Consider the following 16424-nt stretch of genomic DNA (forward strand, 5'->3'; position numbering starts at 1 on the left):
AAGCGGAGGAGATGTGATATGAATTCATGTTTTATTGTATTGTGTATGTAATGTATTCTGTGTCGACTCCACTGGTTTTTGAAGCACTACCAAGGTTTCCTAAAAATACAAGCCAAGGCCTCAGATGATTGACATGGTTATTAACAAGATTTATCTGAAGTGTTTGAACCCTTTAAGTACTTGGGACACTTTAAAGGTTCTGTGCAGCACTATAATACAGGGTCCTGCATGTTTCTTTATGGTACTTTCTTAAAAAGACTCTTTGTAGAACCATTTCAGTTCAATAATACTGGATTTGTTCTGGACATGATTTCTCCAAAAGCTTCTTTACAAAGGCTTTCTGATTCACTGTTTGAGCATGATTATTTGCACAATCCGACATCAAGTAGTTTTAAATGTATTAATCGAGCATTATGTTTTAAAAAACCCTGATCAAAGTGTGTTTAAGGCATCAAGAAGGGCTTACGATAAACTGTTTGGAAACCTCTCCCAAAAAGGTTCGTTGGATCACCACAGGGTCTATAATTTGCTCTCTAATGGTTGTTTAGAAAACCTCTCCGAAGGCTTCTTTTAAGCATTATGATGAATCTATGATAATTGGCAGCTGCTGCAGAGTGAAAAGCTGATTTGAGTAAACCTTTTTCTAAAACTTCTGACGAATGAAAAACGTTTGAATGCATTCCTCTGATTCTTTCTGCAACTCGACATGATGTCAAATCAAACTCCTAAAGCACTCCTTGACACTGCAGTATCACAATCACTTTCACTTTTGTGTCACACATTGAACAGGTTCTTCAAAGCACGTCAGAGTCTGCAACCTTCCTTCAAAGCTTTTAAAGTACCTTTACAGTCGGTCGAATATACAAACATCCAGAGAAATCAGACATAATGGTATGGGACACAACACACAAGTACAAAGAAAGAAAACAATGGTGAAAAGGCTCCTCACAGAAGCGTTCAAGGCTTCCTCTTCATGCACAAAGCCCTTTTCTGCAGCACAGTCGAGCCAGAAGAAGGATTTTCTGGTTTCGTAAGGAGCAGTTGTTTTCAAACTGTGGCCTGAGGGCCTCAAGGGGTCCTTGAGGGGAAATCCCAGGGGAATGAAGAAGTAGAGATTTAAAAGGATGATCATAGGAAGTTGTTGTAGTGATTCTTCCTTTTAAAAGTCTGCATAAATAAAAAAGAGAGACCGACAGAGAAAGTTTGTTCAGATGAGTATTCAAGTGTTTTTAGAGCGGCTGCAGGATTCAGCCTGGAGAGCACAGCTGTCTCAGTTTGTATAATTAGATTAAAATAATCCTGGAGCAACACTTTTCTGGATTTTCCACCCTGGGTCGGCCTGTTGGACTTCAGCACTTCACATTACCTCGGTCTGGCCGGCCAACATTGCATAACCACAAGCAGGGAAAATAGACTTTATGGCCTTATGGATCCAACTCACGACAATGTAGCGTCTATTGCAAGCACAGAGTACAACTTACTCCACTGCTCTTATGACCATGTCAGACAGGCTGTAATGCATATGTGTGACTAAGTCTGGAGCTGTTTGCACAGCTGTAAGCCGTCTAAAGAAGAATCTCTTGTGTTCTGGTGCTGGCCTGATATAATTGGCTATTTGAATCAAGGTTGTCAAAATGCTTAATAAGCTTCAATACCACAAGTATAAACTTTTAAACATTACAACCTCTTTTATTTCAAGGATCAATAATATCGAAAAGTATCTCAAATCTAAAAGCAGCAGGAGGGGAAAGAGAAATGTCTAAATTAGAGAACATGAGTTGGTAAAGTTTGAATACCAAAACGTTCACAATGTATTTGTGCAATTTAGACAATCATTAGACAGAATTTTACTGCATTTTTAGTCATTAGAAAAACATTATTACCCAATACTTTGTGCCAATACATCGTTTGAGCTCTTTAAATTTAAAATCTGATATTGTGACCACCCTTTATGCAGAAAAAAAATATCAAAATGCAATAGAAGCAAGAAAGGGCCAATTAGCCATGACCTTTTATGGACATGTATGTAAATAAAATATGAGTATGTTGCATACATTCAGTGGTGTTTTCACTCTCCATAGTGTGTACCCACTTCGACATCTCTGATTCACAACATTGATGGATGTTTGTGAAGGGATGAGCCTCGAGACTCTGCGCACTGATGAAATATGCAGGAATCGTCTTACATGTAACTTTTCATAAGTGAGAGTAAAAGTACAGCAGGGTGACCAAAACCCAACCGAAGGTACAGAGAGCCATACAGCAGCGTATAGTAAAACAAAAAACGCACTCACTGCATGATTAGATGTGGATCCATTCGACTTAAATCATATATGGATGTGCTTTTAAACTTGTTGACTTACATTTTCTGCACTGGCTTCTTCCGTTTCTTCGCTGCGTAAAGCGCCGTGTTCGTCAGCATGGTGAACTCAGAGCGAACCAGGAGGAAAAGTGAATTTATCCCAGGTTAGAAGTCCAAACCTTGACCGGTCCAAACGGGCTCAGTAGACTCTCTTCCCTGCAGAGAGAAAAAAATAAAACTAGTAAAATCTCCGATTACGTCCTTAGCTCTCGTGCGCGTCTTGGTTGGAAAAACGTACTTTGGATCTAGTTTGGCTGCTTCAAAAGTTCCTCAGACGAAACCAAAGATCATAAAGGTTCATAATCCGACGGTAAAGTGTCTCCACACCGGACCGAAGCGATCACGGAGACTTTTAGACGGTAAAAAACGGCTGATCGGACTCCTCCGCCTGCGCGTCACCCCCGTTGTGATTTGACAGAACTGGCTGCTGCTTCTGCTGCCGCGCGCTCCCGTTGCAGCTTGCGCGGGTACGTGAGGAACTGTAAACGCTCGTGCAGAAATATTTAAGGTGGACTAAATGTAGGTCAAATGAGAGCGAGACCGCAGAGCGAGAATGAGAGGAAAAGTACATTCCAACCGGTACGACCTTAAGAAGGCGTTTTGTTATTGTATTTAATGCATTTATATTTTTACAGATTTATTGAATTAACAACAATCTATAAATATATCAATATTTTGATGATACTAGTTAAGAGAGAATATATCCTTTATAATAATATATTGTTGTATTAATGTAGGTTTTCCGTCAAATTAAATTAAATAATAATTAAATGAACTCACTTTCATTATTATGTCAAACTCCTGATAAACAAATGTTAAAATCAATAAATCATCATTTCAATGGATCATTTTCAGACAGAAATGTCTCAACGTCTCACACCGTCACTTTCCTTTAGGAGGACACGTGTTTATACTAAGAGAACTCCGTATCCCATAATCCTCTGCAAACCAGTTAAACTAAAAAGCAATGTGTCATCACTTTATTATTTCTTTTTATAAATTGACGTGCATATTGATGAATGACATTATTTTCCTGTTTTTTTGGACCATTCACTTTGGTGAAAAGGCATCTAAACACTTGAGTGATGACTTGTGTGTAAGTTCAGTTTTCTCAGGTAAAGATGAACTAAACACAATGTTTGGCTTTGTTTTTGTTTTGCTGGCTTGCTTTGGACATATCTTAAGAGCAGGAATCTGTTTATTTTTGTCTCGTCATCTTTTTCTGGGCAACTTCAGGGGGTTATATTTGGACATGCTTGCCCGCTCTGAGTTACTCTTGATTTGTTTGCATGGCCTTCTTCATCCGATGAGTATGGAAGCAAAGGGATATGTTCCTCTTCACCTCTGTTACACCTCTCAGTGCGACCTGGTTATTATTGATTGGGGTTTGTCATAAATCAATCTAATTAATGCCAAAGAAGAATCAAAGATTCAAGATGAATTATTTTCTCATTTTCAAGAGGTACAGGTTCGTCAGGTTTCCCTCGGCTCTCTGGATTTAGACACATCTCGTGAAACTTTAACTCTGTTTATTTGGCATTGAAATAGCTGGTGGTCAAAAGTAAAAGCTCTCCCTGAGAAGTTGACATTTAGGAGACTTTCCCAGCCCTGTGCTGTCACATCTGTTGAAAACAAAGTCTAACATCAGTCACATTTTGGTTGACGTTGTAAAAACACACAACTTGGCGGCACTAAGTGTGAATTTATCTCTGTCGCTGGGCAGAAATCTGCAGGTGAAGGTTCACTTTTTTTCCCTCTTGTTTACTTTGCATGTGTTGGCGAAAGTCACTTTCTTAAGCCATGACACCGGCGAGGTTTGTGTACATATTTATTTCATGTTTGTCCATTTGTCCTTCCTCCTACGCTCTGTCAGAGTGAAGTGAAGCGGGTTTACGGGGTCATGTACTTGAAAAATGTATGTATTGTTCATTGTGTTAAATAAAGAAGATGTCAGGTGATATATCATTGTGTTTTTGTTCTCAGTGACTAACTTGCTCCAGCACGCCGGGAAACCAACTCACCAAACCAAAAAGCACAGCTCAGAAGTCAAAATATTCCTCCCCAAACATCTGTCAGGTTCTTGTGTAAACTGGAACTTTTTGGTTATTTTTCATTTGACTTCTCATCATGACTCCTCAGGTTGTGTAATTTGCTGCTGACTTCCAACATCGCAGTTGTAAACATGAGCTGTCACGCATCGAGATTCTTCTGGACGGAAATAATGACGAGAAGGAGCGAGAAACACGAGCTGTGTTTTTCATGCAGTGTTTGTCGTTTGGGGTCTGGAGAGAGAAAAACAATCTCAGTGTTTATACTGTATGCAAAAAGGGAACTTAAGAAGCATGCATTTGAACATAAAGCCAGTTTTTAAAGATTTAAAAATGCAGAGGAAAAAAAAATAGTGACAAATGAACTTCAGAAGGTGAAGCTCCTCTTTGGCTTATTTCAGATGCAAGGATCAAACTAAGCCGTGAATCTTCATGCAACTGTTTATACTGAATTCTACTTTTGACTGCAAAATGAATCTTTATGTCCAAACTGGCAATCAAATGCAAACAGCAGATACTAAAACATCAACAGTCTCTAAGTGTGTTCATTACCTTTAACAGCAGCAGCTCATATGAACTCAGTTGCCTGACAAACACACACGTTGAACACGGTCGGGATGCATGCTTGGTGCCTGGGAGGTCTGGGCCCAGTTTCCAATAACTGGTGATGTTTAGTTCATCATCTGTTGATTTTACGCAGATATTCTGCTTCGAATTTACACGCACAAACACTAAATGTTTTCCTCTTGATCACTCGGTAAGAGGTCTCTGCAGTCTGGATCGGGGTGATGATGCAACACAAGCTCGTGTTTTACCTTCAAAAGAGAAAAAGGCTGACTGAGCTGCATGATGCATAACGCTCTGAGGAAAGATCATTTGAAGCCCTTGAGTTATGAATGATGTCGTCGAATTGTGGATTCATTGTCATCTGAGAACCAAATCAAATGTGTGTATCTGTTTCTATGTTTGGAATATCGGGCGTGTGCAGCCGTGTGGTTGGAGGCTTGTTGATGGTGATTTGAATACCTGCAGTTATATAAACTGTCTTGTGTAAAGCCTCTCTATTCCTTTTTCTTCCGAGTAATTAAAATCTACTTCTCATTTGCGACTTTATTTGCATACAAACAGTTCCAGGCCGCCTGGCGGGGTTGAAGGGGGGGGGGGGGGGGGGGGGGGGGGACAGTTGGCATCCCCGTTGCCATGGCAGCGCCGCTGTGTTTAACGCCAAACACAGCAGTAACAAGTCGACAGCTATCTGCCATGTGCCACCCTCTGGCCTTATTAAAATGCAACCTTTGTTTAAAATACAGCCTGGTTTCATGCGGCTTGGCTCGGACCTGCAGCTCCTGGCACACACTTTTTTTACGAGACTTTCTAAAGAGCTTTTTTCTGTTTCTGCGAGATTTTGAGGACTTTGACAGTTTGATTGTGCCTGCAGAGTTACTTAATGGTTTTGTGATTGCTACATGCTAATAGAGCCTGACAGTTAATTGAGACATGCACTAAATGATTTACAGCCTGTAATTAGATGGAATGATAGTGCTTTTTAAAGGATAATGGGTGGAGGTGTCTTTGACTAACAGCACGGCTGTGAATCAGGTTTATGTCACGTTTTTTTCTTCTATGATCCGAACATGTTAGCTCAAAGAAAAAGAAACTTTCTCTGTTTAACTACAGCGAGCTGAGGGGGTTGACATGCCAGCAGCCGTTGTTCCTCATCATTAGCATACTCCATGACTAAACTCCACCACTTTTTATATTTGGCAGCAGAGCAGGCTGCAGAGTTGCGGTAAGTTTCCACTGAGCCACCGCAGGCTGCTGCAGCATTTTACTGCGACATGCAGAGGTGGCTTTAACACAGCAGTAAACACAAACTCCCAAAACTCTGAGGACAAGCCGTGAACTTTCTGCTCCCTCTTGGTTTCTAAGCTTGATTTCAGATGAGGAGGAGGATGATTATTTATATGATATGCAGAGGCCCACGACATATCAGAGGATATATGAGCACACAATTCAAATAAAGCTCAGTTACCTGTATCAGGGAGTAACCTTTCAAAAATGGATACACTCTTTCACTACTCACAGAAACATTCATTTTTGGTGAGAAGGCCACAGTGACACATCAGAAAGCAAAAGAAACACCTACAAACTATAACTTTATGGCACGCTAAAAACCTCTGTAAGTTGGACACCACGTCTACTCAACGCATGATTTGAAAACAAAGTCTATAAAGGCAATATTCTCTCTCTCTCTCTCTCTCACACACACACACACACACACACACAAGCCCTCCGCCCTCCCTACATGAGATGTCCCTTTTTATTCTGCTAACATTTCGGCCTTCTTACCAGGTTAGGGTTAGGGGTCACAGTAGCTGACAGTAGCTACTCCTCCATCTGTCCCTGCTGCTGGCTCATGTCTCTCTCCTCCTCCTCCAGGTCCACCTGTGCACTCAGTGGGACTGCTTCTGCTTCTGCTTCTGCACTTGTCGACGCGGACGGCCCTGCACCTGCCACTGCTGAAGACAAACGCAAACATGTTTCTGATTTTGGCACATTTTGTGTTAAAACAAGAATCTTCCCCTCAAGGATTGCTACAGCTCATGTTCTTATTTTGATACTAAATACATGAACAAAGATCTTTTTCTTTTTCACAAAGCCAAATAAAAAAGTCAGCTCGTTAGAGAATTGATTTCTTTCAGTTTGTCGATAAAACGTGCAGCTGAATACTGTTGCCTATGTTTGAATGATTTGTTCAGATCCCGCATGTGATCAGGTGTCTTGGTATTTTTAAGCCACTTGATGTATGAGTCAAGATTAAACCTCTTATTTCCATGTATAAAGTGTAATTTTCCATCTCCTGTCTGACTGTTCTGGTTGCATGGACAGCTGATGAGGTTTTCCATTCGTCCTCAGCTTTTTGACTCGTCTCCAAACTATGGCACCAAACAAGGGAAGTGATCAGACATATGAGCTCTCAAATTAGAATCGCTCCACCGACAGACGCTGGGACGAAGGATGCAGATCAAGATATGATTAAAGGTCACAGCCACTGGAAATTACAGGCCTGCTGCTCTCGTGTTATTTTCCATGTCAGGCCGGTCTGGAAGGGCTCGAACCTGCGGCTCATCCTGCAGCTCGGTTAGTGGTGACACAGCCGGAGGAGACACGGCAGGATGGTTACTAGTCGTGTCCGGGACAGGACAGTTCCAGGAAATCAGAGGCAGATGTTGGTGAGTTTGGAAGCGATGGGGCTTTGAAAATCAAACTGTGGAATAAATTAAAAATCATTACGGGAATTCAGGAGCTGTTTTGGTTCGACTTGCGTCTGCTTGATTTATTTTTGGGCCTCAAACTTTTTTCTTTTAGCCACATATGAATATAAAGCGCATTATTTCCAGCATTTTGACAGATTGAAAAAACAGACCTCAATCACTGCAAAGAGTGATCTTTCATTATGCCACATCCAAACACTGCTTACAGTTCCCGTTAAGAAAACTAACAGTATTAAACAACATGTTTATATCTGTTTCCAGTATGATTCATGATTTAGTCACAGATGTGTTGTTGTTACAAAACAGCTTCTCAAACAACTCAAGTATTCTTTAACCTGACGTGCTCTCAGGATAAATGCATTTTTAAACATATGCCTCATAAACATTTCATCCTTATGAAATGCCAATCAATTTCATTTCTTAAGTCTTAATTTTCTGAAATTGTCAGTTTTCATCTGACAGCAAAAAAGAAAAGAAATCTGCTAAAAGTAACATGAACATATTTAAGTAAATTAACATGTGATAATTAAGTCTACTCTCTCCGACTCATAGGTTGATTAATGTAATTGTAAATACATTATATACACAAATGCATTTCACCTCCAGTTTCTCCTGTCTGAAGCAGCAGGATCATGAGATGAGATATTAATGTGTTTATTAAAGACGGGATGGAGTTTAAAGGGGAAATTGCGCCCTCTTGTGTTCACTCCGTGAATTATTGGATCTGTTTCACATTTTCCTCTTTTCTACTTTTAGAGAAGCTAGCACTCATTAACATGTTCACCCTAAATATAGTAAGGAGGAGTCGAGTTAATTAAACTGGCTGTTTACTGAATAAACGTTTAATCTTTTTTAATCAAACAAAACACTCCATTATAATGTTGCTCACTTACAATTTATTTCTGACTTTACAACAACGTAGTATCCGTTTTAACATAAACATGTAAAAATGACTAACAACAGTTATAAATGATGTGGCGATACATTTAATAAATTCACACAGGAATTAAAAATCAGGTTGTTTTTTTTATTCTTGTGACATTTTTTTTTTATGGTCAATTGTGGGTTGAAATTTAAGTATTGGATTGTTATTTTCATTTTTTTAAACCTTGGTATCCAGGCTGTATGTGCGCAACAGCGCCCTCCTGTGGTCACACCGAGTTACTGCATTTGAAGTTTTCACTTTTGAATGGTAAAGCATTGAGGCCAGCTGCTGCCGTTTTTAAATGTGCTTTCAGTGAAGTGAATGTGACTTGATTTAATGAACAGATGATGCATTTTCTACAGCTTCAGTGTTAGTTCACTTTTAAAAGTAAAGACAAAGAAAGTTCAACAAACCAAAACACAAAGCAGATTTTTTAGTTTTCCAAACACATTTTAAGAGCTCATACCTTGAATACAGTGTCCCATGAATGAGGATATGTTCATAGTATTTATGTCTCAATGAAGGCATACAGAATCACATTCTTTAATTTCACTGTTTGACAGAGAAGATATATTTCACATTTACTAATAATATTTACACTAAATGATCACGGTGCAAATTTTGTTCAATTTAAGCCTTATCCAGACCAAATTAATTATGTTTACTTCTTCTACAGTAATTATCAAGCAAAGGTTTCTCGAACGTTTACTGCACTGACCTTTATCGTAACATAAAAGTAGTGAAGGTCTTGACCACACCTCTGAGAGCAGATAAAATGAAGTAACAAAGAAACAACGATACTGATAAAATGAAGAAAGATCTCCGGTGAAAGTTTTAGGTCTCACTCCAAGTCTGCACTCATCTGAAAAAGAAGACAAGCAGAGCACAATTCATTTGTTTTCATCAGAGGTTGTTCTCCAGTGTCCTACCTATTGTTAGTCGGAGTGAGCTGATGTGAGAAGGCAGCAGGGTCTTATCACCTTAAACCAAGGGGAGGGGGAGGGACGTTTACAGACTGCTTTACATTTTCTTTTCTTCTCCCCGTTCATGCTGAGGTTTTGTGGCATGCATGACTACATTTTACAGATAACTTACATTTGCACGTTAAATGTCATGCTCTATTAATGGTAGAAGTGATGTTAGTACAACAACACATGAAGGAAATGACACTGAAGCTGTTGCACTATTCAGTGTAGAGCAACGAATTAATGCTGCCTCTACCTGAACATCAAGCTCTTCAAATCCACCAAGCAGATTGTTGGTCTGAGCAGAGCAAGAAGAAGAGACACACAGAAATCCACTCCGGTAAATGTCAGTGTTTAAAGAGCTGCACACAGAAGCTGGTTCAGCAGTTTATCAAAACACTCACCACAGCATCAATGTCTCTGGTGCTGACGAGCTGTGACAAAGCTCTGTACTCATCAGGAGACATGGGCAACATGTTGTCCTGCAGTCTGGACGGATGTCTGGACAGAGAGCAAATCCACATTAAATCTCTTCAATGCATTACTGAGCACATATCTGATTTCAAAGTGGCGTTCTCTGCTCACACTTCAGAGACAGAAATGAGCTCTGTCTTCATGTAGCCGCTCCTCTCTGGATTGTTCTCCACATCCATGGGCTCCTGAGCTAAAAGTCAAGAAACAAGATGCTTTACAATCACATCATATCTACGTTCAGGTGAACGCTGGAGCAGGAGATGTGAGACTTACTCTCCGTGGGTTTGGGGTAGTACTTCCCAAAGGCCTTGTCTTTTGGGATGTTGGGGTAGAGGAAGCGGAGCGGGTTCTCGGGGATGTTCTCGGCAGCCATCACTTTGTAGGTACGAATGATGTCGGGCAGAGAGACGGCCGACAGCTCCTTCTTAGTGTACGGCTCCACGGAGTGATAGAGCGGCTTGTCTGCAGAGAGAGAGAGAGAGAGAGAGAGAGAGAGAACTCGAGTGTTCTTCAATTCAAATATGAGAAGATGTCGGCGTCAGTCTTCGTTTCCTTCACTCACTGCAGATGTCGTATTCGATCCAGGTAAAGGTGATGGCTCCCTCTTTGCTGCTCTCACTGAACCTGAGTAAGAAGGTCCCGGGACACTTATCACTCAGCAGAGCCTTCTCCCTCTCCTTACTGATGAAGCCCATGATGGAGCTGCACACACACACACACACACAGCAAATGAGTCGAACATCAACTCTACACATCTGAGAAAAGTGTGATCTAAAGACGTCCGCACTCACCCGTCATTCCAGAGGGAAAGGAGGTGTCTTTTAATCACATCCAGGATTCCTTCGATCCACAACCAGAAGGGAAAGGCTTTCTCGTTGGCGCTCTGCAGACAGACAAATACGTTCGGTTCAAAGAGAGGATGCACTTCTGCACAAGTTCAGATTAGAGATGCAGAACTTTGATACAGTTTAAATAGCAGGTAAACTCCTGCACTCTGTTGCCAGGGTAATGTGCTGACATGGCAGGATTATTGGGACTCACCTTGCAGAACTTGGTCCAGGGGATTTGTCCCTCTGGGTTCCTCTTGGCTTTGGCTCCTGAAGGTGAAAAATAAAACGTTGAAGGCCCGTTTGAAGGTCCTGCAGGTGTTTATCTGTTCAAGAAAATGATTTCAGTTTCTACCCAGCAGCTTGTCAGCCAGCATGTTGAGCTGCTCCTGGTTCAGGCCTCGCTTGGTGACGGAGGAGAACTGCCAGCTGAGCACCTCGGACAGCTGAGACCACTTGGCCGGCGGAGGGCTGAGGAAGAACTTCAGATTCTGAGGAAGAGGAGAGGAAAGAAGGAGACACGTACAGGAAACATAAACCAATATCGAAGGAGCATAAACAAAAGTCAAACCTTTTGGTTTTGTCTTCAACATGACAAACACAAAACTAGAGTTACAGACATCACCTATGTGCATCTTTTATATCTGTGATAATGGTTATGTACCCTGGGCTCGGAGGTCAGCATGTTGTACCAGAGGATGGAGGCCCAGCCGCTGGGCAGCTGACACACATTAGAGATGACAACAACAGGCAGGGACATGGCCTGCAACCACAAAATAACAAAAAGCAAAGAGCCTTTAAAGCAAAGAGCAGGAAACAAGCAGGAGAATCAACACAGGCTCCGTGTGAGGTTCACCTCCAGTTTGATGTCCAGTCCTGACTGGTTGAGCTGCAGCTCCGACTCGAAGCTGAGCGAGTGGAGCTCCTCGGTGACGATCAGAGGACCCTGAACACACACACACACACACACACACACACACACACACACACACACACACTCAGCTCATAGCTACAGAAGTCTGCAGGAGAAGAATGACTCTCCAGCTGTGGTGTGATCAGGATCCCTTTGATTACAGATTTCTCAAAGTGATAACATCGCTGAGGCTCTTACCTCGTTTGTTCGGTTGCCGGCAACTTTCTGCTCTTTTAGTTGCTGTGTGAAAAAAAAGAAGACATTAGAGAAACTGCCATACACAAAGGTTTTTATTTCAACCTCACAGGACTGTGGGCTAAAAATAATTTTCCTTTTTATACAGAGTAAAGAAAAGAGCCAAACAAATGAAGCTGTCTTACTAAATGTCTGAACTCTGCTGCCAGGCTGCCGTTCGACTCCTCCATGTTCATAACTTTGGTATTTGTTCCCAAAATGTTGAACTTACGAAACCTGACGTCAGAGAAAACAAGTTCTGACGATGAGGAAGAGTTCATCTGTTCCATGCAAGTTTTAAAAAGACATGAGAGACGTACCCTTTCTTTTCTGTAACATCTCTGAGGATCAAAAGAGAAGATTTAGGTTTAGATTTTCAAACCTGTTCAAACACACAGGTGGGACATTTTCCACTAAGTGAAACAACGAGCGACCACAGCTTACTTGTCAAACATGGCCTTGACTTTAAGCTGGTAGTTAAACTCCTGCAGCTTCACCAGGAACCTGACAAGATAAAAACAAACACTAAATATCGGAATTGTCTGCTCTCATATTTCTAAACATGTAAGAATAAATACAAAATAACCTTACCTGAGTTTCACAGTGAACTGGACGCCTGTTTTTAACACCAGGGGTCTCTGTGGGTGGGTGGGCATGCACGGCTGTCGCTCTACAACCAGGGAGCTAAAACACACACACACACACACACAGATTAAAGGAGGGAGATATGGAGAGAAAAGGGAGCAGGGAGGAGAGAAGGATACAAAGAAGGATTTTTGCTTGATGTATTTTCTGACTTGGACAGGAGGTTCTTGAGAAGCTCCAGAGCTCGGGACTCCAGGAAAGTCTTCTTCTGTGTGATGGGGTCGTTTTCGTAGGTGAACTTCTGCTCCAACTCCTGAAGTTTCTTCAGGTGCTGACGGACCTGCTGCAGACTCTCAGCTACTGCTGTGAACCTGCAAGAAGAGGAGGAGAGGTGAAAGATGGAGAGGAGACGAGGGTGGAAAAGAGGATGATGGTTCAGAGCAGGTGAGGAAGAAAAGAAGGAAAAAGAGAGGAGGTGGAAGATGAGGATTGGGAGAAGGAGATGAATTGAGATCTAACCAGTTCTGCAGCTGGTCCACACAGGCGTTGGGCGGCCCCCCGATGCAGGCGATCTGCTGTCGCTGCTTCCACTCCGGCAGCTCCTCTGCGATCAGGTCTGAACCTAAAGCCTGAGTGAGGTTCAGCAGATCCATCAGCTGGGTCACCATGTCCTGAAGAGAGAAGCAGCAGAGAGGAAGAAGCTCTAAAAGATTATTACTGTATTTTGTTGTTTTTTCCATCATGTCTCAGGCTGCTCACCTGCCGCTTAGCCTTCAGTTCAAGACACATTCTGGAAACCATCAGTTTCTCCTTTTCCAGCTCCTTATGTGTCATGCCGTTCATTTCATTCTCTGCAAAAAATAAAAACAACTTCTACACCACAGCTTGACTTTACAAACATGCATTTATTTATCTAAAGGGACAGCAAAGTTGGTCTCTGTCGTTACTGAGCTGCCTCCTGCAGCTGGGTGAAATAAACCAATCTCTAGGTATCCAATGAAACTTCTTTTAACAGACTCATGTCTCTCTGGAACTTTCCCCCACCTCTGTTCTTCAGTGTGTTGAATTTAAAGTCGTAATCATCCTGCAGATCTTCAAGATTTTTAATGTTCTGATCCGCCACCTGGAACAGGAAGTTTAAAAAACAAGATGCTTCTGCTGATGACATTTTATCACTGCGATGAAGTCAGTGTGTGTGTGTGTGTGTGTGTGTGTGTGTGTGTGTGTGCGCGTGGTCATACCTGGACTCTGTCTTTCATCTCCTTCACCTTGTTGTCCAGCTTCTGTTTCTCCACCACCATGGCCGACACCATGCCCTCACTATCAGGCTGTCGTGATGGAACATTTGAACGTTCACTAACAACAAGCAGAAGGTGATTCTCTCTGTATTTTGCACTGAGCTGCAGGTTTTACCTCAGCGCTCTTCGCACCATCCAGGATCCTCTGCTCCTCCTTCAGGTTTCTGGAGATGATCATGGCCATGTGGACTGGATCTTCCTGGAACCGATCCTAAAGCCCCCCCATCCCCCCTTAACATTTAGACTTTCCCATCATTTAAAAAAAAAAAAAGGTCAGGGGGTCAAATGTTTATGTTCTAACCTGTAGGTTCCTCTTGATCTTGCGGATGTTGTGTTGTAGCAGGAAGTTGTTTTCCAGGGCGAAGCGGCTATGTTGGTCGTCAAGCTGAGCCAGGAGGTCGTGGAACCGGACTGTGGCTAAGGAATCCTGCAGCGCCACAGTGTCCCTGAGGACGCACAGAGCACAGATCTGGAGTCTGCTCAAATAGAAATGTTTGTTCCACTTCACGAGAAGCCCTCTCACCAGTCGATGCTCTCGATCCACTTGCTCAGGTACTGCCTGATGTCCATGGGGAAGGAATCATCATAAAGCTGGTCCACCTGCTCCAGGTACTTGCAGTCCAGCATCTGAAGCTGGTTCCACTGCGCCATCGTCTGCTGAAGAAAAGCAGAAGAGCTCTGACTTCAAGGTTTGAGGAAAGAAGAAAAGTCTGTGTGAATTCTAAAATAAAGAAAACATTGAGGGTTTACGCAGCGTCGGAAATGATGATCTGTAGTAATGTTAATGTTGCCAAGAGAACTGATGTTGCAATTCCTCATCGCATTATGTTTTCCTTCTCTATTTTGCCTGAGAAATCCAGTCGTGATTTGTCTCTGCAACCTCCCAAAGCAACACATGAAGTTTGAGGTTATCACTGAAGTCACTTTGTCATCGTAAAATAAAGAAATTAAACAACTATTTCTTCATCCTATCCCAGGAGTCAAGCTGAGGGAACTCTGGAGGTTCAAGACATTTTATTTGAGTGAGAAAGTTAACAAAGTGAAAGGTTGGAATCATGTCTCAAAGTTTAACAACCCAGCAGCTCGAGTGTTGACTGAACAGTTACTGAGGGAACAGTCGCTCCTCCTTCTTGACTCTGTGCTGCTCTAAACATGGAGCTGTTATCTGAGAGGATGTGGTGAACTGTAAAGAAAAATGTCAAAGCAAATCAGGGAGGAGGATGAATTCACTCACCAGAGGATTTTAAAAATGTGAAATTAATGTTCTCTTCAAAAATGAACAAAAGTAGGAGTTCAAAAAAGACAGATGTGATCGACCCTAACATTTAAAAACATGCAGACACACTGTGGTTCATTTCTCCACAGCATGTGTGTGTGTGTGTGTGTGTGTGTGTGTGTGTGCGTGTGTGTGCGCGTGTAAGCAGTATGTGAAGGTTAAGGGTCGTTTAATAAATGTGTTTTTAATTTTGTTTATGATTCTGTATATATATGTAGATTTTTAAATGATAGTTTGCGTGTGTTTATTTTGTCTTCTGTAAAGCTGATGAGTTCATAGTGATGAAAGTGCTATAATCATTAAACTGAATTTAATTGTTTTCTCTGCAAAACTAGAAATTGTAGAAATGTTCACTCACAAAACTTCCTTTAATTCTGATTGTTATTACGTTTTTATAAGCTTGCAAAGAAGGGGGTCGGGATAAGTTTCGTTTTCCTCTGTGCAGCTGGACTCAGATAAACAGGCATGCAGACACCTGAACTTACCTGAGCAAACAAAACACAGCATGCACATTTATATAAACCCTCCTGTTTATCACTACAACACAGACATCATGAACAGTCTCTATAGCTAACAAACAAAAATACACTTAACTCTTTTTTTGATGGACATTATAAACTTTCATGACTAAATTTAACTAGACATTTTTTCAGGTGAGTGCATCGACATGTGCATCCAGTTAGGACAACAAACAGCATATTACGGTTTAATGTTCACACAGCGGGAGACAGAATGTGAATAAACCTACCTTTAGGTCAAAGGACAAGTTAAAATCTCTGACAGAAACGAATTCTTCTTTTCTAAAAGGGAATCGCACAGCTTCTTTGCCGAGCAGCTCCTCTGCCTTCCTTCTGTGTTGTCGACTGTACTTTAATATACGGAAACAGAGTGAGCCAATCAGCGTTTAGGATTTGTAACATGAGCCCGCCCTTCCCTTTTTAACAGCAAATGAGAACGGTGGACAGCGGCTGTCCTGTCAGTTTGTAAGCTGCCCTTGATAACAACAACAAACCTTGTGTTTTAAATGAAAGTACTCAGCATATGAATAAAATGAAGGGATAAATACTTGTTATTATGTGTTAATGGACTCAAAGGGTTTCAAACTATGAGCAAAGCATACCTGATAAAGGCTAGAAAGAAACATACAGCCAGTGTTATGAGGGAGGAGAGCTTGTGAGCAGAAGAGCCGACAGTGACCACGTGTTTTCAGAGAAACAGAAAGTAAGACAGAGACCTGCAGCT

At 41.7% G+C, this 16424-nt stretch overlaps 3 protein-coding genes across 5 annotated transcripts in view; 1 reads left to right on the top strand and 2 right to left on the bottom strand.

Moving 5' to 3' along the window:
• The window catches only part of LOC306819020 (aryl hydrocarbon receptor-like), a 41310-nt gene extending 38487 nt beyond the window's left edge, over positions 1-2823 (bottom strand). The window contains exons 1-2 of the mRNA XM_079336776.1: positions 2601-2823; positions 2364-2518 (exon numbers count right to left, since the gene is read on the bottom strand). Of these exons, the coding sequence (XP_079192902.1) occupies positions 2364-2422 (59 nt within the window). The 5' untranslated portion in view covers positions 2423-2518; positions 2601-2823. The remainder of the gene's footprint in view (positions 1-2363; positions 2519-2600) is intronic.
• A 5735-nt stretch (positions 2824-8558) lies between these two features.
• On the bottom strand, positions 8559-16063 carry stat1a (signal transducer and activator of transcription 1a). 3 transcript variants are annotated; one of them, XM_079336786.1, is made up of 25 exons: positions 15931-16063; positions 14430-14560; positions 14208-14352; positions 14022-14117; positions 13850-13936; positions 13653-13731; positions 13368-13459; positions 13128-13279; positions 12821-12979; positions 12615-12707; positions 12468-12527; positions 12344-12364; positions 12170-12260; positions 11988-12029; positions 11733-11822; positions 11541-11639; positions 11232-11367; positions 11091-11146; positions 10841-10932; positions 10612-10751; positions 10323-10511; positions 10161-10239; positions 9980-10076; positions 9832-9873; positions 8559-9472 (listed from the first exon to the last, which is right to left on the bottom strand). In XM_079336786.1, the coding sequence occupies exons 2-25, from the start codon at positions 14555-14557 to the stop codon at positions 9452-9454; spliced, it is 2286 nt and encodes a 761-aa protein (XP_079192912.1). In that variant the 5' UTR covers positions 14558-14560; positions 15931-16063; the 3' UTR covers positions 8559-9451. The 3 variants fall into 3 exon arrangements, with proteins under 3 accessions (XP_079192912.1, XP_079192911.1, XP_079192913.1); XM_079336785.1 differs by having other exon boundaries at positions 14430-14563; XM_079336787.1 differs by lacking the exon at positions 9832-9873 and having other exon boundaries at positions 14430-14563.
• Positions 11051-16424, top strand: part of LOC306819031 (claudin-34-like) — a 33562-nt gene continuing 28188 nt past the window's right edge. The window contains exon 1 of the mRNA XM_079336802.1: positions 11051-11054. The gene's annotated coding sequence lies outside the window, so the exon portion shown is untranslated. The remainder of the gene's footprint in view (positions 11055-16424) is intronic.

This window comes from Symphodus melops (genome assembly GCF_947650265.1).
Source record: "Symphodus melops genome assembly, chromosome: 23".
NCBI classification, from domain to species: domain Eukaryota; kingdom Metazoa; phylum Chordata; class Actinopteri; order Labriformes; family Labridae; genus Symphodus; species Symphodus melops.

Excerpts from the sequence above, each read along its gene's own strand:
- stat1a (XM_079336786.1), bottom strand. The coding sequence starts at position 14,557 with ATGGCGCAGTGGAACCAGCTTCAGATGCTGGACTGCAAGTACCTGGAG. Across the intron at positions 12,528-12,614 it reads CAGTTCACTGTGAAACTCAG|GTTCCTGGTGAAGCTGCAGG; the intron begins GTAAGGTTATTT and ends TTATCTTGTCAG. Across the intron at positions 10,752-10,840 it reads CTTTCCCTCTGGAATGACGG|CTCCATCATGGGCTTCATCA; the intron begins GTGAGTGCGGAC and ends GTGTGTGTGCAG.